Below are 22921 nucleotides of genomic sequence, written 5' to 3'. Positions count from 1 at the left end.
GGAGCTTTCCATATTTCCCCACTGCCGCAGCAGTGCCCGCTCCCGCAGGAGCTTTCCATATTTCCCCACTGCCGCAGCAGTGCCCGCTCCCGCAGGAGCTTTTCCATATTTCCCCACTGCCGCAGCAGTGCCCGCTCCCGCAGGAGCTTTTCCATATTTCCCCACTGCCGCAGCAGTGCCCGCTCCCGCAGGAGCTTTTCCATATTTCCCCACTGCCGCAGCAGTTCCCGCTCCCGCTGGAGCCATTATCTGTATTTTACACTGCCGCAGCAGCGCCCGCTTCCGCAGAAGCCTCTAGTTCTCTCTCCTAAGCCTCAGCAGTGCCGCTACTTCAAGCGATGTCCAGCACCCACCAATTTTAAAGTTCTGCATATTTGGGGGGTTATCAACGCTCCTCTCTGGCTGCTGTCCCATACTAATTGCATCTTTGGGGGAGCATTCTGGGTCCGGGCTTAATCCCGAGCTCGGACCCCTCTCCCCGGCCAGGGGGAGGACCCCGGGCTCGAGAGTAATTACCGAGCTCGGAGCCCTCTCCCCGGACAGCACGCCAAATACGCATAAACTTTACTCGGTTCATTATAAGTAAGTGTGAACTCGTGAATAATGCGTTACCCCCAACACTGAGTATAAGTCAAACTGTTTCTCCACCATGACATTAGTTAATGTGACAACAAAAACTTACACTTAAAACCCACTATAACACCATTTGTGGTAACACTGAGATATGCATTACATTTTGGATTGTATTCTGACACATTTCAGCAAACCGTTGCATGAGCTTGCATAGGAAGAAGCGTTTGCATTAACTTAGGTATATTATGGGCCTTTGGGTGCATTAACACAACAGGACAATACACTTGTCACTGCTGTTTGAAGAGCTAAATATGGTTCAGTTATGAAAGCAAGTGACAACTGCATTCTATAACCAAAGTGACTACCTGCGATTTTCAAGGGTCATAACTGAATGTTTAGCATGTGTTCGGTTGGTAAGTGCTGTATTAACAGAACAACAGTCCACAATTAGCTGCCTGTCATGTCACTGACATACATGTGACATAAGAGCTTGCATCACGGGTTATTGTTTTGCTGTCAATCACTAATATTACTGGCTGTCAACCTCTGTCAGTTTAGGAAAAATGGCTGAAAATATGGCTATCGTGTAGCTGTTGAGTGAGACCAAACTCCTATTTTATTTGGGTGCAGTAGGGAATAAGAAACAAAGAACAACTTAATGATCACAAATATGATAATATGAAAGTTGAAAAATGGCAGCAACAGAAATGTGTAATATTCATTTCAATTATTGAAATAAGTTATTATTATATTTGTATAGTTTTAGAATTTAACTTTTTATGCAATTGTTATTCAACCTGATATTTTTGTGTTTATCTGTATTTTACAGTGGCTGGACTAAAACATGGCTCATCCAATTGGAATTTAGATCCAGAATGATCCATTTATACTAACAAATTAAATATTTGTAGAGACAGTATGGAGTCCTGACATTTGCTGTCTGTCACTACAATTGGCAAATAATTTTTTGCAAATTAGTGAAAAGGATTGACTCTAGTTTACCTGTTTATATGGTATTTGATGAAGTCCTACTGTAAGTACAGCACAAATAAATGTACACACTTACTTATGTATACAAAATTGATGTTTGATTCTAAAACTATTAAAAATCAAAAGGAAATGAAGCTGAAATATAAATATAAAATATAAATATGAAATAAAAAAACTTAAAACATATTTTTAAAAAATTGCCTGGCCAACTGTCTGAAATAAAATAAGCACTAATTGCTAAATTATTAAAATGTCAATAAATGAAAGCCAAATAAAACATGTTAACATAATAATAGTAATACAAATGACAAAAGCATATAATGAAATTACTACAACTTGGACTAAAATGAAAATGTAAAAATAAAAGCTATTTGAAAATAGTATATAAATAATATTAAAACAGCACTGGAAAGCAGTCTTTTATATTGCTATTCAAATGAGGAAGGGTTTAGAAGATGCCTTATGAGGTTTGTCGCAATCTCTACGTCAGGGGTGCCCAACCCTGCTCCTGGCGATCGACTGTCCTGCAAAGTTCAGCTCCAACCCTAATCAAACACACCTGAAGCAACTAATTAGGGTCTTCAGGATCACTTAAAAATTAAAGGCAGGTGTCTTTGATTAGAGTTGGAGCTAAACTTTGCAGGACAGTCGATCGCCAGGAGCAGGGTTGGGCACCCCTGGTCTACAGTATACAATTTTGCCTATTGTATGTGTTTTAGATTTCGATTGGATAATTTCATGCATTTCAAAATAGTGATGTTTATGTTCATGTGAACAAACATTGCTCTAGCAAATATGAATCCAAGCTCACTGCGTTACAGCCTAGTTTCTTTTTTTCCAAGGACAAATTCAAATGAATTGTGAGCTACTTTGGCTTTTGATGACTTGCATAAGTAATATTATATATTATTGTAAATAAGTCATTTTCCCTTGAGTATTTTCTCCCAGGACAATACACATGCAGCATTTGTGTGCATAATGGATGACTGCGAGAGTATTATGGGTAATCACACCCAGCGAAGACCCCACGAGCTTGTGATTTACTGCTATCAGAGGCATTATAATTGCAGGGGCTGGGAATTACAGGGCAACCATGAGAAATAAATCTTAACCATGCTGATTTTCTGCTGCTGCTTATTAAGTCTAGGAGGAATACACGCATTTGTTTATCCAGTTACCATTTTTTTATGCAGCATAGTCGAGACTGGGCAGTGTGTTCTGTTCTGCTGAAATGAAAAACACTTTGAGATCTTATCTTTCTCCTTAAATTTGGTGTTTGTGATTTGCAGATACTGAAAATATGTGTGCTAATAGTTTTCTAAACCACATTTTGATTTTTACCCGTACCCTTAAAAATAAGAGTGCCAAAAGCAATGCCATAGAATAACCATTTTGGGGTTCCCAAGGAACCTTTCAACAAACAGTTCTTTTAAAACACTATTTTCTTAGTTTTAAGAACATTTTAATAATCTAAAGAACATTTTCCACTACAAATAACCATTGTGGAATGGAAAGGTTCCATGACTGTTAAAGGTTCTTCGTGGAACCATAGATGCCAATAAAGAACCTTTATTGTAATTATGTGTAGTGTTTATTGTTTCTTTCATTCTTTTTTCTTTTTTTGAGTGGAAGTTTGTTCATAAGCTGCATGTGCAGTTGTTGAACTCAATAAAGACGTTCTTCATCTCTGGCAGGTTTGATTTCAGTTGATTTTAGGTAGAGATCCACTTCATCTAGTGCTCCTATTATTATTTTAAAGACTAAGAAACCACTCCAAACGATTCAGTGCGTGAGTGAACAGTCTGAATCAGCATATTCAAACCATTTCGCTGACATATTTTGACTTAATTCATTGACACAAAATGATGCAGAAGAGTGATTTATTCATGCATTGAACATTGCTCGTTCTGATTATAAGCAAACAACAGAAAACACGAGAGAAAAATGGATTGCTAAAATACATAATACAATGTAAAGAAGTCTTTTTTGAAGTTGTAAATAATTATTTGTGGAGGATGTTTTACAAGAAAATACTATTTTAGTTTTCCTACTTAAAAATTACGTTTAATTAATTTTTTCTTTCTTTCTTTCTTTGCTACTGAAATTGAAAGTTATTTGCTGTGTGTCATAGCTTTACCCTCTGGAGGTCACATTTGTCATTTACTTAAGTGATTGACGATGTCTCATTTTAGAATAGTAACCAACTTAATGTTATTCCTTTTGAGGCGTAAATTACTGTCATTTCATTCAAGAATGCTGTTGTCAGTCATCATGAGTCTGTGCCGTGAACGTAACATACTTTTGAAAAACCAGCGGTTATTTGATCCAGCAGTCATGTAAAGTATTCGAGTCAATGTAATTAAAGGTGTACTTAAAGGTGCACTAAACGAATTTTGCCAAACAATGTGAGATGGTCCTCACTGCAGAACACAAGATCCAGGGGACGTGGTTGGATCCAGCCAACTCCTCCCACCTTACATATACCTAAACCTACCCGCCTCCACCCCCTGATCCCTAAACCCACCCATCTCCACCCCTAAACCTACCAATCTCCACCCCCTAGATGTGGATCCAACCACACCCCCTGGATCTTGTGTTCTGCAGTGAGTGGCTACTAAACAATGTTGATATTTGAAAGCACCAAAACAAACACGCCCATACCACAACAGGACCACGCCCCTATTTTGATAACCCCGCCCCACACGTACGTACACAACTGCAGCGACAGTGGCAGAATCTGCTATGCGCAGCATATTCAAGCAAAAGCCAACACAGATTAATTATGTGAAACAAAGCAAAATCAATGTAACTCACCTATCAAGAAGAAACAAAGCAACCTCTACGTCTGATTCCAGGCCTTCCCGATCCTTTAGTTCTCTCCACCGCTGGAAAGCTGCTTTAATATTTACGCGGGTCCTACCTCTTGCCTGATCGTAACCCTTCTTTTTAATGTTTAGTTCCTCCGAAATGTTCCTCTTTTTTTTATCTGCCATCCCTCGCTATCTATAGTCAATCCGACTAGACACGCCCCTTACAGCTGATTGGCAGCGAGTGTGTTTTAGGACTCTGTCCAACACTGGTCAAAAACGTTTTTTCAAATATTGCTTAGTGCACCTCTGAGTATCTCACTTTTTCTGCTGCAGTTTATTTCTGCGACAATAGAAGTGATATCGACATCTACAAGGCATTGAAGGTACTACATCTTAAGCGTTTTGCCCTTACTCACCCAAACTTGTCAACACGGTTACTCGAATGTGAGTGCATTAGTAGGTAGTTGTGAATCTCATGTGTTTGATAAATTAAATGAGGACATGGCTGAGAACTTTTTGAAGGGCATTGGTTTACTTATGCCCTTTTTGAGCACTTGAGCTTAACTGAGACTTAGTGTTTCAGTGTTAGACGTTTAAGAGGCTGTTGTGTCAACCTTGATTTATTGCAATATTGAGGTGTTCAGAAAAGAAACGTGATTGCTGTCCTCACAGAGATCACCTGTTTCTTGTTTTTCATGGGCATGTATCTTAGGTGTTGAGGACTAGTGCATGTTTGAGCCTAAATCCTGTATGAATAATATAATTACTGTAAGTACTGTTCAAATTAGATACTCGAAGACTTTTAATCAAGCCCAATATTGGAATTGGTGACTTGTAACTTGTAATGGAGTAATATTTACTGTAGGTTACTTTTACTCAAGTACAGATTTCAGGTACTCTTTACACCTCTGCTGTTAAGCGATCATTGTCACAGTTATAAACATAACGGCTTTCTTCTTCCATGAGGGGGTTTGGTGTCACAACGGCCCATTAAAGACCTGTATGAATTTCTTTCAGCTGTTGAACACACACAGAAAAAGATATTTCGAACAGTTGACGGTAGACATTGACTTCCATAGTGTATAATGATTCAGAATGTCATAACTGAATCTTCCAGTGAAAATGACTATTTAATGCTTTGTGTCTAAATACGTATATATTTTATTATTTATTATTAATGGAAACATAATACATGGGTCACTGAAATGAATGAATGAATGAATGAATGAATATATATATATATATATATATTTTTTTTTTTTTAATTTTTACAATTTTGCCCTCAAAGTCATGTGATGTGACCAAAAATGTCTTGTGGTGCAACCAATTTAAATGGGGAGAAAGAATAAATAAATACATGCATACATACATACATAAATCCATAGTTCAGGTTTTAAAACCATCCAAAAACATAATGATATTTAATTGATATTCTGTTGACATGTAATTAATAATTCACATTATTTGTAAAATAAATAAATAAAATAAATAATAACAACAACAATAATACTTTTTACCTTAAAAAAATTAAAAAGGAAAATAGATTTACATTTAAATAATATGTACACTCACATGTATTCAATGTTTAAGGAAAATATTTCAGTGCTTTTTTACTTGATGTTTATCCGAGTCATTACATTTATAACATTTCTAGTTTTTCAAGTTTTTCAAAACCAACATGAATACTACGTGAACCTTTTTAGAAAGGTTTTTTTTTTCTCTCTCTCAGTGTAAATGACGTAAGAATCTTCTATGTGTCTCTTTTCCAGAGCCGAGTAAACCCTGTCAACGTGACTCCTCCCATTCAAGCTGTGGATCAAGACAGAAACATCCAGCCTCCGTCAGACCGCCCAGGAATCCTGTACTCGATTCTCATCGGTAAGTCTTTGTAAGCTCTCTGTACTCTATATTGAGTCGCTACTGGCATACAAGTCCTCACTGTGCAGGAAACAGTAGTATTCCAGGAGAGGCAGAGCGGAGCAGCGGGTCGGAAATACAGCAGGAGTTAAATGCATTTATGCCACGGGCAAGGTGCGCCCACCCACTGTGCTTTGAGATGAAACCTGGAAGCAGAGCAGCAGGCTCAGGGAACCACGCCGCTCGCGACCTGAGCCGAGGAACTAAAGTGCACCGCCGGAATGGTTAGACCTCCAGTCAGGGATATGTCAGAACACATTGTAGGCCACAGACGTGCGGCTCAATATGACAGCAGCCTCATGCTTTTAACTATCAACAAAGCACTTGTGTGCCACTATTTATAGAGGAAGTGCATTAGTGGTTTTATTTTGCCTTTCTGTTTGAAGTATGGCTATGAAAATGAATACACTACTCACTGTGTATGCCTCAAAATCATGGTGCCCTGGTGAGTTATTGTTCAATGCTGAACTTTTGAATACAAGTCCTTTATCTTATAAAGGACTTGCATTTATAACACAAATAAATTTTTTGTAAATTAATTTCTTCCTCAACCTTCTGTTTTTGTAGGGAAACCTGCATCATATGCAGAGTATTTCTCCTTAAATCGGACCACAGCTGAGCTCCAGCTCCTGAAGCCCATCAGCAGGGAGCAGTACCAGCATTTAGACTTGGTAATCAAGGTAATAATGACAACATCAACAATGAAACTATTATATATGAATGCCTGGAAAATCACTGAAATTAAACATCAAACATAAGGAAATTAAAACAAAAAAAATTATAATTTTTGATAAATACATGAATGCATACATCTATGATTGTCAAGAAAATCAGCTAAATTAAATGTCAAACATTAAGAAATAAAAAAAAGTATCATGATTTTAGATAATATATGCATGCATGCACGCATGCATAGATGAACAAATGCCTGGATAATGAGTAACAATTAAAAATCCATACAATTAAATGTCAAACATCAGGAAATTATACATACATACATTGAATGAAATAAATAAAACAAACAAATTAATTAATGAATTTTCTTTAAAATGCTAATTAAATATCAAACATCAGGAGATGCAATCTAATTATTTTGGAAATTAATGAATGAATGAAACACAGTACAATGAAATGCCAAACAACAGTAAATAAATTAAAAAATCATATTATTATTATTATTATTATACATACATAAGTAAATAAATAAATAAATAAATAAGAAGCATCAATATCAGTCATTGAAAGATCATGGACATTTTTATAGCAATTTCAGGGGTATGAAAATGTACCGTATACTATATGACTCGGATCCCAAAGGGGAAATTGTGGAATTGAGCTGATCGTGTTCATGAGTTTAGAAACTGAACATCAGGGTCTAGAATGTTAGTTAGCTTACACAGGTAAGGGGTGATGATCCGTAAAGAACACTGTACATGCCATCGGCCTTTTCACAGTGGGAAGCATGAGGTGGACATGAACTAGGTGTTGAACCCTTTAGCTCTTCTCAGGATCAAAGAGAACAAGACTAGCTGTGAATCATTTCAATCCTAATTGACTACATGAATAATCCTGACAATATTTACTCACTCTCACGTCATTCCAAATGGTTTTCTGCTGTTGAAAACAAAAGGAGTGTGAACGTGATTTGAGAACTGCAACAAACTGCAAAATTTTCAGAATGTTCATCACACAGAATTACTGTATGACTTCATGAATGAAGTGCACTAGTCATATGCGGCATTTACTTGATACTTTCATGCCGCTTTGGTGCTTTTATGTCTTTTTTGGAGCGTTCAGCCCCTGGCCACTGCCCGCTTTCAGTGTATAGAAAATAGAAGCGTGAACATTGTTAAACTTCTTTGTGTTTCACAGTCAAAAGCAAGTATTATAGGTTTGAAACAGAGTGAAGGTGAGTAAATGATGACAGGATTTGTATTTCTGGATGAAGCAATTCAGGTGTTGTCTTTATATTGCTATTTCTGGCACTCTTTTCCTTCTAGCCCTATTTAAAGTGTCTGTGTGTAGCAGGGTTTATTTGGAATGAACAAAATGAGCAGAATATACAGAGGAAACATTTTCCCCCTGACTGCTCAAGCTAAACTAACTCCATTGTCCAGTTGGTCTCGGTCTTTCACAATGACAGTTATAGAATATATATTTGACTGTTAGTCCTTTTCCATTATGTAAAAACAAGCAGCACTTTAAGTTGCACGATTAATCCATTAGCAATGAAACCACACACCGTAGAGTGTGCTGAAAACCAGAAAAAAAGAATATGTAAACCATTCTTTCTGTGTAAAGCTGACATAAATCACAATTTACCCTATTTATATTTCTGAATTGATTGATTGATTGATTGATTGATTGATGACAACAACAACAACAAGAATAATAATGAAATTAATTATATACTTTACACTGTATCACAGACTGCCAGATACAGTATTGTTATTGTAATATTATACAGTGTGTGTGTGTGTGTGTGTGTACATGTTTTTCTTTACTGGTGGGGAATTAAAACCTGAATACACACACCAACTCATGGGGACTCATGGGTACAAAAGCTTATAAATCATACAGAATGAGATTTTTTGAGATTGTAAAAATGCAGAAAGTTTTCTGTGAGGGCTAGGTTTAGGTGTAGGGTTGGTCTAGGGCGATAGAAAATACAGTTTGTACAGTATAAAACCCATTACGCCTATGGGGAGTCCCCATAAACCACCAATACCAACGTGTGTGTGTGTGTGTGTGTGTGTGTGACTTTCATTCTGTCTACTTATATTTCATGGTGCAAACTGTTCTGAGTGCTTCATTCGACTTTTTGATGTTCCCACAACCAAAAAAAAAAAAAAGTTAGCTGGGTTGGATATATTCATGAATCTACTGCTGTTATGCACAATATCAAATGAATGATATACTTCACACTGTATCGCAGACTGCTAGGTACAGTAGTTTTGCCTCTGCAAATCACTGTAAGATTAGCAACAGAGTAACTCTTTAGTTTTTCCTAAGGGAATTTCAGTTGTAGCACCACAGATAAAATCAGTCCTATTGTGACAACAGCATGTCAGCCTGCCAGTCAAGATCTCAGTTTCAAAGCAAAAGCAGTGGGGCAGAGCCCCCGTTTGAGTCCCCTCAAAATCCAATCACGTAGCCTGTATGCTACAAGAATCCCAAAATTTGTCCGTTTGCACTTATCTGTCAGTGGAATTCTGTAATACATCAGATGTACAGTGGCCCCTAAAGTATATGGACAGTTAAGCCACACTTATGAATGTCATTGCATTAGATCAAAGTCAGAATTTCAGCATCATGCATTTTAATGTTTAAAATGCATGAGACTGTCAATCAACCATCTGTGGGCGGAACCTGGACATCCACTAGACTTAGAAGAATAGCTTTATGGACAGAAATATAATCTTTTTCTGTAACTTTAATTATCTTATATATATATTGATATATAATGCCTCGCCGTGAGCCAGTATACATCTCACCACCAAAATATTATACATAATTTCATATTTTCATGCATTCCACAAAAATGCCTGTGAGGTTTCAATTTAAGCATGAGAGGTAATCTAGTTGATGCAATAAACCTCATATTCTGATGAGTAACATGTTTATCACACTGGATGCTGTATATTCATTCATATTTACAGTTCTGTCAAGTCTTGTTGATTTTCAGTCTTTCTTCCGTACCTTTAAATGTCACTCTGAACTTGCCCTTCAGCCTAAATTGTAGCTGTCTAGAAATACGTGCTGTCACTCAGATGGCTAAAGCTGATTTTTCTTGGTTTCTAATGTGAGAGTGATGATATAGTCGCTCACATATTACAGCAGAACTGAGTTCATCTTTAGTCATGCTTGAGTAAGGCAGCCCACAGCTTAAGGACTTTTCTATAGTACTTTACTATTTATATATTTGTCAGTAAACTGCAACAGAACTGATAATGCTTTAGTTCTGCACACCATTATAGATGGATTTTTTTTCCATCGGCTTTTGGATTATTGCAGAAAATAAGCTCTGTGACGAAACAAACGTTTGTGGTTCTTACACATTTTGTTCATCATTATAATATTCACAAATGAACACCGCTTTTACGAATTTTGAAGCCCACAGTAAATATAATCGTCAGGAGTAAAAAGCTAAATGTGGGATATAAAGAAACTACACCACATTCGCATGACCTCAACGTCACCAGCATTATGCTTCCGACAACTCTTTCAGTCTTTATTTAAAATACATTTTCCCAGAAAGTTTGAGTTTGCAAACGCATGATTATAAACACAATGTGGCTGTGAAAGAGTCCAATGAGACTAATGAGAAAATGTGTTTTCCAGTTCAGTATGATGGTGTTTAATATCCCAGATTAGCTCTATAGTCACATTTAGCTACTTATTAGCAACAACCCTTTTCAAGGCAAACGATATGGGTGTATTACTTATGTATTTTATGTCGTAGAATAAAACATGGAGATATCTTGAGCTTGTGTTTACCAGAGACCTTATTTCAGGCATTACTGAAATAAGTAAGTATTTAATTTATTGAATATATTGTAATTATTGAATACAGGACAATTGAGTCAGAAGTGCTAAAATTCCAACTTACAGAAGGCATACTTAAATACCAAGTTCTGTCATGAAACTCTAGATGGCGCCGGCTATGGGTCCTTAATGTAACTGATGATATTCTTAGCACTAAATGACTTGTCACAAGCTGATTGGTTCGTGTTGCATACACAGCCAATGAGCTTGCTGCTTTACATTTAAATGGCTGATTAGCATTCACTTGAGCATTGCAGCGCGCTTATAGAGTTCCTCTGAAAACCTCCACCTTTCCCAGCTCCACCTGTATATATCTGCTACGGGTTATTTTATATGCTATTTGTGCAGCAGCATGTCTTAAATACTCACAGCACCATATCGGCTTATACATTGGCAGCAGAAAATTCCTGTACTTGCTTGCAGGAGCAGCAGCAGCAATAATCTACAAATACAGCAATAACCAACAGCAGCAGCAGCAGCAGCAGCGTAGCAGATCTATTCTGCCAAGACCAAATATATTAACATTGTCATATCATTACCATGCTAAAATCTTCAGAGAAATCTCATGATAGAACTAAGAATGTTTCAGGAAACACGTATTAAGGATAATATATAGCTTAAGGTATAACTTAAGAACGGTGTAGCGTTAAGAAGGTTTCGGGAAAAGCAGCCCAGAGCTGTTTTTGACAAGGTAAAGGGTGTTGTTTTACATGACCATTGAGCAATTTTAACCAAAGTATGTTACAGACATTTTATGAGGACCCTAAAGAATCATACTAACTTGAGGAAAATAAGGATCCGATGTCCCCTTTAAAAAGTGTGGAATTTTAACAGTACAACAATTGCAAGGTTTACATGGAGGCCTTAAACCAAAATCACTTCATGACATTTTAATCCAAAGACCTGTTCAGGATTTTCAGATGTTACATTTTTATTTAAATTTCTTATCGCTGAAAGTCTTATAAATGAATGCCTCTGGTGAGGTAGGAATTTGAGCAATAGTTACTCCACTAAATATTCAGGCGCTCCGAGCACTTGGGTGCATGCCAGACTCTGAGAGAATTAAGTTTGGGAATGACCTGAATTAATCAGCCATGGTCTTTATTTAATTTAGAGGGGCAGGTCTGTAGATAGTGTTAAGCCCTCGTATGCCCATACGGGCTTATCGCATTGCCCTTATTATATGTGCAGCATACCGTAATCCAAAAAAGCTGTGTTTCACACCAGTATCCCATCTTTGAGTCAGAATCTCTCAACTTATGGCATTCTTTTCTCTAGGCAGAGCAAGATAATGGACACCCTCTTCCGGCGTTCGCTAATCTCCACATTGAGGTGCTTGATGAGAACAATCAGGCGCCGTACTTCCAGGTGGCCACTTATCATGGATTCATCTCAGAGGCTGCTCCGCTGGGCACCACTATCTCGAGCAGTGCCAATCTCTCCACCCCCCTCGCCATTATCGCCCTGGATAACGACATTGAGGAGGTGAGGAGTCTCTCTTTCTGTGCTCGTGCTCAGACAGCAATCACTTTCACGTGTCCTGAGGGATGTGTGTATGTGTGTGTATAGAAATGTTCCTCTGAAGTTAACCAAAGCTCCTGCTCTATGGAGCGTTTAGAAAAGTGAATTAAAATTGAAAAGTGCATCAGAGATACAGTCTTGGAGGCTCGCACTTAGAGACTTATTGGGGAGGTGCTTACACTGCGCTAATGTTCTCTGGAGTGTTCACTCTTTGCAATTATCTCTGCTTTATAGATGGCAAAGGCAAAGTACTTAGAACATAGCGAACTCTGCTATGACAGTCGTCTTCTGCTTTAAAGGGACAGTGCAGCCAAAAATGAAAATTCTATCAGTCACCCTCAAGTCATTCTAAATAAGTGGAACACAAAAGAAGATATTTTGAAGAATGTTCATGCTGCTCTTTTCCATGCTACGTCTCTCATAAACTTTTATACTAGTATTGTGTACACTACTCGTCAAAAGTTTGGAATAATTAGGATTTTTTAATGGTTTTGGAAGAAGTCTCTTTTGTCACCAAGGCTGCATTTATTTGATCAAAATACAGTAAAAATAGTATTATTATAAATATTATATAACGGTTTTCTTTTGCAATATGTTTTAAAAATATAATTTATTCCTGTGATGGGAAAGCTGAATTTTCAGCTTAATTACTCCAGTCTTCAGTGTTACACGATCTTTCACAAACCAGTAATTATTACTGGTGCTAGAATGGTTCTTATTATTTACAAAATTGAAAACAGTTTTTAATGCTTAATATATATATATACTGTATATATTTTGGAAAACTACTTTGATGAATATAAAGATTAATGTGATATTATACATTTAAAAAATATATTATTATTTACTGTCACTTTTGATCAATTTAATGTGTACTTGCTGAATAAAAGTATTATTATTATTGTTATGATTATTATTTATTGTTTATTACTTTTTAATTATAGTGTATGAATGGTAGTGTATCACAAAAGCAGCAAAACTGCTGTCAACTTCAGCAAAGTTTTCAACTGAGAAATCTTTCTTGAGCACCAAATTAATGCTTTCTGAAGGATCATGTGGCATAAAGTAACAGCTGCTGAAAACTCAGCTATGCCACCACAGGGGGGAAAAAACGGAACATTTTGTAAAATATCTTCTTTTATGTTTCATGAAAGAAATAGTCGTACAGGTTTGAAATGACATAAGGTTGAGTAAACAACATCAGAATTTTTATTTATGGGTGAACTGTCTCTTTAATCCCATCAGTCTTAGAGATGGAAAACACTCTAATATCAAGCATATGTTTTGTCTCCCATCTAAAGCTGAATCTCGGTGATGTGCCTGTAGGTATTAATTAAATTAGTGATAGATGTGTGAAGTTAAAAGCCCTTGTTTGCCTTCTCTCTCTTTATCAATGTTGCTGTGCTGTCTTTTTGAATCATTCAATTTGCTTAATGCTGTGCATGACTATTGCCCTGCGTCTTGTTTATTGATTTTCGTTTACATTTTGGGCAGACTGGCAACTGAACTAATGTATCTCATTAATAATTAGGTCAATTTGGAGGACTGTGTTCAAACAAGTGACGAGTGTTTAATCTGAAGTGTGTTATTTGTGTGCTACTAAGTGTACTTGCAATAATAATAATATTTTTATATTCATATTCATTTAATATTTTATATTTATACTTATTTAGCATTGGCCAGATAGTCCTTCCTCAAACTTTGACACTGTTAATGAAGTGGTTCAAACAAACAGAGCAATGATTTGATAGCATCAAAACCATAACTTTTACATTATTTTACTGTAAAATTATATATAAAGATATGTTTTTTCACCATTTATGGTAAGGTAACTTAAAGTTATCCAATTAACAGGTTTTTACTCTAGCAATTTTTACTATAGCATGTTTACTGTTTTTTTTTTCTCTTTTTCTTAATGAAATATATTTGCTACATATTATTTATGTTTCCTTAAATAGGGAAATGCATTGACAACTTATGCACTTTATTTTGCAATTAATACTCAGGCACAAATATATGTGCTGCATACTTTTCAAGAGGTCAGCAGCAGTGTCTGTACCCGCATAATGCACAGTGTGGCATGAAAAATGTATGTACTGCAAGGGACGTAATGGCTGATTTAATAGTCTCCAGGTTGTAGCACTGGAGGAATTTCAGCAGGTATAAACGGCAAACAGCTCCTATTGATAATGGTGGGAATGAGAGCACCACATGATATCTCCAGCATTCATATAGATTACACAATCTGGATTGTTTTTAATCAGAATAGTGGTAATGAATTGACAGCGAAAATTATAAAAAAAAAAATTATTGATCAAAAGTGACAGAAAAGCTGCTTATAATGTTACAAATGATTTCTATTTCAAATAAAATCTGTTATTTACAGCCTTCTATTAATCAAAGAATCCTGGGGGAAAAAATCACCATTTTCAGAAAAATAATAAGCAGCAAAAACTATTTTAAACATTGCACACGATTTATTAATTCGTTCCCTCGATGTACTAAAACCTGCACAGGATTACTATTTTGTTTCCTCGATTTGCTAAATTGTGTGCACAATTTACTAATTTGTTCTCTCGATTTATAAATTGTGTGCATAAATGTATAAATCGAGGAAACGGAATAGTAAATCGTGCACACGATTTAGCCTACTATTTTTTTCCTGCATGCCATGTGTGGGGCTCCGTAAAGAACAATTATTAATTATTGATCAATTATATAGCAAATCAGTATATTAGAATTATTAGAATGGGTCATGTGACACTGAAGATTGGAGTAATGATGCTGAAAATTCTGCTTTGTCATAACAAGAATAAATTACATTTAAAATATATTCAAATATAAAAGTTATTTTAAATTGTAATAATATTTCACAATATTACTGCTTTACTGTATTTTTGATCATAATAAATGCATCTTTGGTGGGCATAAGCGATGTCTTTGAAAAACATTAGAAACACCTTCTTATTCCAAACGTTTGGTAGTGTACATGATAACATTATGTTTTACCTCAGTGCCGATACAACACTTTAACGCCACAAATGCTTTATTTTTGCACATTTCATAAGCATGAAAGTGCATTTTCAGCTGCTAGCTGACTCTTGGAATGCTGTTGCTCTTGTATAATCTCTTTAGATATTTATGATCCTTATTCATTTATTTTAACATTTCAGATATCAGTGTCTTAAACTTCACAAGTTGGTGCTTCTGAAATTTATTTTAGAAGGTTTTGAGTTGTTTATCTCTCTTTTGACTGGAGTTCTCCCTTATAAAGTGTGTTTCTCTAATGCACTGGATTTTATGAGCGTCTTTCCCATCCTTAGCAATTTATATAGTCAAATTCCCAGCATGCTCTGTCTTCTGATGTCTCTGCCTTCTGACATGGGAACTTACGGTGATTTATTTCCACTGCAGACGAAAGATCCCATGGTGCACATCTCTCTGGACAACTACAACAGCATCTTTGCAGTGACGCCCAGTGGGATCGCACGCTACCTGACACTACTGAGGCCCGTGGACCATGAAGAACAGCCGAGTTATGCCTTCACGGTAAGGGCTCCATGCCACCTTTCCTTGACAAGCCTGCTTAGCTCTGTCTCTGTCACTGCGGCTTGCATCTTTCATGTCAAGGACTTTGTCTAAACTTGCTTCACCACACACCACTTGATTTTTCGCTCCGGGGTTATTTTTAAAACTGCATACTGCACTAAAGGAATTCTGATCAAGTGCAAGCCATGCGGTCGTATAGATTATCTATGACAAGTGGCTCTTCTTAAGTACGTGATGTGGGGCAGTAGGCGCGTTTCCATTACAGATTTGCGCAAAACTTTGGCGATATTTTATAAATGACGATAAAAAAGTATTGCGAAATGACGGCGTTTCCATTAACCAATGTTATGAGACTTAAACGTAACCTTTTGCCTCTTCGCGATAAGTCATGGCAATGGATTTTGGTGGGATTTTGATGGGATTTTGGCTATATTTATTCAAAGGAGGCTTATGCGTGTATCTTTACAGAAGCAGCAAAGAGAGCAGCTTCAGAAACGTGCGTGGCGCGGCTGGAATAAACCATAGCCTGTATAAAAACATAAACACAAGCACTGAGTGGCCGTAATCAGCTTCAGTGACCGTATCAGAGCCACACTGCACCGCAGACGTGTGCAGTGTAAATTGTCTAAGCATTAATAGTAGGGAAAGCCCCTTATACTGGAGCGCGGCCACTTATGAAGTGTTTTTTGGAGGTTATAGTACATTGAAGAATGATCATATTTAAATTCACAATGCAGTTTAATGTTAAGAAACACCACCAGACTGTTTTGTAAACAGGGTATACCACAGCAAACGATGTACTGTCAACAACATTTATGATATAATCTAACATGTAACTACAAACAAGGCCGGTCATTTTTAAATGAATCACTGGAATTCATGCTGAGTTACATGTCACAACTAGTAATGGGAAATTAGACTAATTTCTGTGAATCTGTTCTGTTCTTAAAAGTTCTCTTTGTTATTAAATCTGTATAAAATGAAAAATCAAAGACACATGTCAGTCATCAACAATGAATGGCAGTAACGCATCACGGTAAAAAAAATAATCATGAGGATTTACCAACACCTTGTGTATTTTCAGTTTTTTTTATTTGTTTTATTATTTGAAGTAAAAAATGAGCAAGAACATCGCATAAATAAGCGATTCTGCGATTTATTTAGGTCATGACGAATCGCTTTTTTTTCTAAATCAAATACCTATCATTTGACGTCATGACGTATTTACGTCATTATGTGGTTCCTGACACTCTGGTATGGTACATTCTGCGCAAACACTCGGCTCGTTTTTCGTTTAATTACGAATCGACCATATCCGAAAGAGACTGTTCCCGGTTCGATTCAACGAGTCACTAGGCGCGTTTCCATTACAGATTTGCGCAAAACTTTGGCGATATTTTATATTTTATAAATGACGATAAAAAGTATTGCGAAATGACGGCGTTTCCATTAACCTATGTTATGAGACTTAAACGTAACCTTTTGCCTCTTCGCGATAAGTCATGGCAATGGATTTTGGTGGGATTTTGATGGGATTTTGGCTATATTTATTCAAAGGAGGCTTATGCGTGTATCTTTACAGAAGCAGCAAAGCGAGCAGCTTCAGAAACGTGCGTGGCGCGGCTGGAATAAACCATAGCCTGTATAAAAACATAAACACAAGCACTGAGTGGCCGTAATCAGCTTCAGTGACCGTATCAGAGCCATACTGCACCGCAGACGTGTGCAGTGTAAATTGTCTAAGCATTAATAGTAGGGAAAGCCCCTTATACTGGAGCGCGGCCACTTATGAAGTGTTTCTTGGAGGTTATAGTACATTGAAGAATGATCATATTACTTTTTACATACGCAATGTGACCTATAAATGCGAAAAAGCCATTTCCATTGCAGTTTTGCAAATTATTCCTTTTTCGCATTGCCTGAAAAACCACCTCATGCGAGCGTAAAAACTTTTTTGCATATATGGGCGTTTTTGAGAAATTGACGTGTTTCCATTAGGCATATTTTCAATTCGCAATTTGAAGGGTAATGGAAACGCGCCTAATGACAAGTGACAAGATATACAGTATTTTTAAAGAAATCTAGTTGAAAGCATGTGCACCAAGTTCTTAGAAATGTAGTCTTTGTATTCATCTTGTTTTCAAGAGGTTTTGAAAATAATTTATACCAATATAGTTCATATATCATGTAGACAGAAGTGTTTTTTTCTCAAAAATGTTATTTTAACTAAATATTCTTCATGCTTCTCTTTTTATCTAAGAAATAATGGCACACTTTACAATAAGGTTTATTAGTTAACGTTAATTAATGCATTAACTTATATTAACTAACAATGAGCAATACATTTGTTGCCGTATTTATTAATCTTTGTTAACATTAATAAAAGTACAACTCTTCATATTTGGTTCATTTGAGCTCAGGTGCATTCATTAATATTAACATATACAATTTTGGTTTTTAATAATGTATTACTACATATTGCAATTTATATGATCTAGGATTAATAAATGCTTTACAAGTATTTTTCATTGTTAGTTTATGTTATCTAATGTAGTTAACTAAGGTTAATAAAAGGAACCTTATTGTAAGGTGTTACTGAAATAATTACAAAATGTTATGTCAAACTACTTGATAACATTTTATTTCCAAGAATTTCATCCATTTAAATCTTTTTAATGAGACTTTTTTTTTCCCTAATTCTGATATCAGAAAAGTTGTATCTGACTGTAACGGGACTGACGAGACGTGAGACGTGTGGATCCATCTGCAAGCTTTTATTTAAGAGACGGACATTTACCATTTAACTTAATTTTATGTATGTACAGTATGCATGCATGTATGTATGTAATAATTTATTTTTGGTTATTTAGATGCAATACAGATATTTGGCCCTGTAATTGCAGGCAATCTTTTTACCAGAGAGACTATAATTAACAACATCAACAAAAACATAATATGTTTTGAGCGGGTAACTGTCTCCCATTGTTGTATTGATTCATTGAAAACTATTGTTTTAAAATGCATAACATTACCAAAGTTCGGTGGCACTGACATTCGGCATAATGATTGTTAGATATCTTACCAAAGATCTTAACACAAATTTTCCATATTGCAGCTTTCAGTAGTGTTAGTTACAATGCTGAATATCACAATGCTGCATCAGGTCACATGGACAATGCAGAGCACTGCAGTCATGCCATCAGTAATTCTCTCAGGATCCTGCTATACAATTCACACAAAAGCACCATATTTCCCTGCCTATCTATCGTACTGCATAACAGAGATATACAGATCTCAATTTGGTGCCATGTAGGCGATTGCGGTTTTCCCCACATTTTTACTTGGCGGTGAATGGATTTGAATTAACGCTGAGCACGTCCATGGTTATTTTAGTCTGTGACATATATTACAGTGATACAGTGGAGTGTATTATAGTGCTGTCGGCCTGTTAATGAGATAGAACAATGGTATTTTTAGGACCAGGGAAATTATGGAAGTGTGGGTCATACTATTATGACCTACACAAAGAATACCCAAGTGCATCTCCCTTGTTAATGGAAACACGTTTGCTGGAATTGTGTGTTGGCGCACTTACTTGTCAATACATGCTTAACAGTTTTAGCACCATTTTCTACAAAGCCAGAATACTTAATGTATTGTAAAATGATTTTCTGAGCAATTGTATGCAATTATTATTATTATTATTATTTTAGTTTGGTGTCGTGAAGTAGCTGTCTAACAATCATTTTATAAATATAAGGCATTATGATAATATGTATCCTAATTTAACTATAGGATAATCTGTTAAATTAATTATACCTTATAATAATAAGCTTAACAAAAATATTCCTTGTTACATATTCCTGGTTATACCTTTAAAGTGTCTACTGCATTATGACATTAACATTCTTTTTTTCATTTGTATTTTTGTGTGAATATTTATTAAATGTTAGTGCTAGAAATTATAACTAAATCAAACAACTTCATTCAAATGTTTTTTTTTAATCAAAAAACAAATGTGATAAATAAAATAACAGTAAATAAATTGTTCATGTTACAAAAGATTTATATTTTGAGTAAATTCTCCTCTTTTTAACTTTCCATCCTCAAAAAACAATAAATTGCAGTAATATTTCACAGTATTACGGTTTCTACTGTATTTTTTTTTCTCTCAAAGCATAAGAGGATTCTTTCAAAAACATAAAAAATCTTATATTTTAAATAGTTTTTAATTTATGTCTTTCTGTCTGTCTGTCTATATACAGGGCCATCCTTATACTGTATATCATTATATTGTCCATATGTCATGTTTCTCTGCTAGCTGTTTTACCAGTTTTCCTGACAGTAGTAGTTGCTAACCTTCCTTCTCAGCTGCATATACACATGAAATAACTTATGCAGTAATGGTGCCTTTCAGTAATGCATCTCATTTACTCTTACTGGAGACGTACGTCCTTGAATTTGTTTTTAAGCAGAAGGGACCGACATGAAGGACTCCACCTAAGCGGCACCCTGGAGCTAACTGAGATGTCTGAGCTGTCTAGTTAGACGTACCAAACTTTGCACATGTGATAAGCTCAGCTCTTGAAGCACCTCGCTGAAGCGATGTCATGACTCTAGGATTGATTTCCCTCTTAAAGTTGGGTAACACTGTCTCTGTGGCAACAGCAGTTTCCAATTTCACCATTATTTGTTGAAGTACAGTACACTCTAAACACTTCCTAATTTGCCATTTGTTGATGTCACAACTTTTAAATTAACTAGTTTCAGCCAAAACATTGTTCAAAACTTGATTCAAAACGATACCTCAGTGTTGCATTTGATCAGTCCAGATGTTTTTTTTTTTTTTGTCTGTTGTTATTATTGCATGAGCTTCAGCTTCTTTATTAGAATGATACAGTGAAGAGGAGGCAGGAAATTGTCAGGGAGAGAGAAGTGACATAGGATAATTGCATTCCCCATGCCAGACGCAAACTTGCATCTACCATATGAGTGCCACAACTCTTAACATGCACTCAAGTGCACAGGCTCTACCTGACAGATATCACTCAAATATGGAATCACATCTGTCTCTGTGACAGACTCACAGCAAACAACAGTGAGGGGAGCGGCCCATACTTCTTTTTAGCCAATCTGAACACACAGAATTATTTGGGTTTGATAACATCATATTGGCTGATATGTTTTTGGAGGTCAGGTTGTTGAGGAACAGAGTCTAGATTTAAGGCTCCAATAAACTCACAGCAATGTTCATTTCCGGTCTTCACTTAGGGGTAAAAAGAGGTTTGAAATACGTTTGCTGCGGTATACTGTTTGCTTTCAATTAGAATTACTACTTCAGTTTCTACTATAAATCATTTCTCCAGTGTGTTCATGGTTTTACATCTGATCTCAAAGGACTCAACTGAAGAAAGGAACCAGAAAAGCCCCAGAGCCACACCTACCTATTGCATAATCGCCACAGACCAATGGTCTTTTACGGAAATTTCAGTTTGGCAAGATGTTTCAAACTTTCTAAATCAGGGGTGTCCAAATTCGGTCCTGGATGGTCGGTGTCCAGAAGAGTTTAGCTCCAACCCCAATTAAACACACCTGAACCAGCAAATCAAGCTCTCGCTAGGCATACTAGAAACTTAAAGGCAGGTGTGTTGAGGCAAGTTGGAGCTAAACTCTGCAGGACACCGGCCCTCATTTAGAACCGGCCCTGTTCTAAATGGATTCCAAACGTACATCTTGTTCTGATTTTGTTCAAAATGATGTCACACCAGTTCTTTCTTCGATTTCGCTTGAAGTATATGAGGGTCAGAGGGAACAGGTTCAGAATGCTCATTCTCTATCAGCTCAGGATTTGATCCAGACGATTAACTCTAGAGCATGTGCATCTGAAAGTGTGACATCTGCAGCGAACAGCCAATCACACAAAACATGGAGTGCATCAGTTTGACTCACTTTTCATGAGAAAATTGCCGTGATTCACTTCTCTAATGAATAATAAGAAATTGTTGTGAAAAATATCTTGAATTTAAAGGTACAATATGCAGCTTTTCACCGCTAGAGGGCGCACATTCAAAACAAACAAAGAAACAAAGGCGTAGTTTAATGACGCCGTGAATCATGGGAGTTGTCGTCTTCATTCCCACAGCCGACGCAATCTGACGGGACTCAGGCAGAAATCGTGTTCATGGATGAGCTAATGTATTAAAGATTTATTAACATCGTAGTATGAAGCAGAGTGAGGCGGAAAGCCGTTGAAACGAGGCCGCTGAAGCAATTGCTAATCAGAGACTAGAGTGACACATGGCTCGAAAGCAACAGAGCTTTTATTATGGCACACTTTAGCGCTTCCGCTCCTTCCGGTCGTGCGTATGTGGGGTAAAGCAGCACTGTTTTATCATACTAGATATGTTTGAAAGTTCTTTTATAATGCTACTCTGTGCGGTCATCACCGGTCTATTAAATGCACAACATATTAAAGCGTCTTTGGTGTTTCCATGTTTTCTACAAATCAAAAAAAAAAATCGAGGGGTTATGACGTCATTGGCAGGTGACACAATGACACCATAGACACGGTCCGTGTCACTAGTTAAAATTGCTTATTTCTCTGGATTTAAACATTATTCGAAACATTTGGGATAATGTAAGTACACAAGTCAGAAAAATATATAACATTGTTCTGGTTTAGATATTTTAATAAAATAATCTTACATATTGTGCCTTTAAATGCATTTACAAGGCAGGAAAAAAACACAGCTGCTGCCACCAAAGTTTGAGACGGCAGCTAAAAGAAAATATCTGACTTTTTTATTGCAAGTGAATTAACTGAATTTATTTAATTATTAAAGTATAGGTTCACAAAGAGCCTAAAAGAAAACATGTTAGGTAAGTAATTTTAAAAGCTTTATATATATTCTAAAGCATGCATTCAAAGTAATTTAAATTAAAAGTTTATAATTTGTTAAAATAAAATTGCTTAAATTTAATGCATATATATATATATATATATATATATATATATA

The 22921-nt window shown here is 36.2% G+C and overlaps 1 protein-coding gene across 1 annotated transcript in view; it reads left to right on the top strand.

Moving 5' to 3' along the window:
• pcdh15b (protocadherin-related 15b) overlaps positions 1 to 22921 on the top strand; it is a 187163-nt gene that overhangs the window by 65679 nt on the left and 98563 nt on the right. The window contains exons 9-12 of the mRNA XM_016287345.1: positions 6143 to 6251; positions 6858 to 6970; positions 12114 to 12320; positions 15771 to 15905. Coding sequence (XP_016142831.1) covers positions 6143 to 6251; positions 6858 to 6970; positions 12114 to 12320; positions 15771 to 15905 — 564 coding nt within the window. The remainder of the gene's footprint in view (positions 1 to 6142; positions 6252 to 6857; positions 6971 to 12113; positions 12321 to 15770; positions 15906 to 22921) is intronic.

The sequence above is a fragment of the Sinocyclocheilus grahami genome, unplaced genomic scaffold (assembly GCF_001515645.1).
Source record: "Sinocyclocheilus grahami isolate Dianchi unplaced genomic scaffold, SAMN03320097.WGS_v1.1 scaffold221.1, whole genome shotgun sequence".
Lineage (NCBI taxonomy): Eukaryota > Metazoa > Chordata > Actinopteri > Cypriniformes > Cyprinidae > Sinocyclocheilus > Sinocyclocheilus grahami.
Note: the sequence above shows the minus strand (reverse complement) of the source record. Positions and strands in the feature narration are given on the sequence as shown.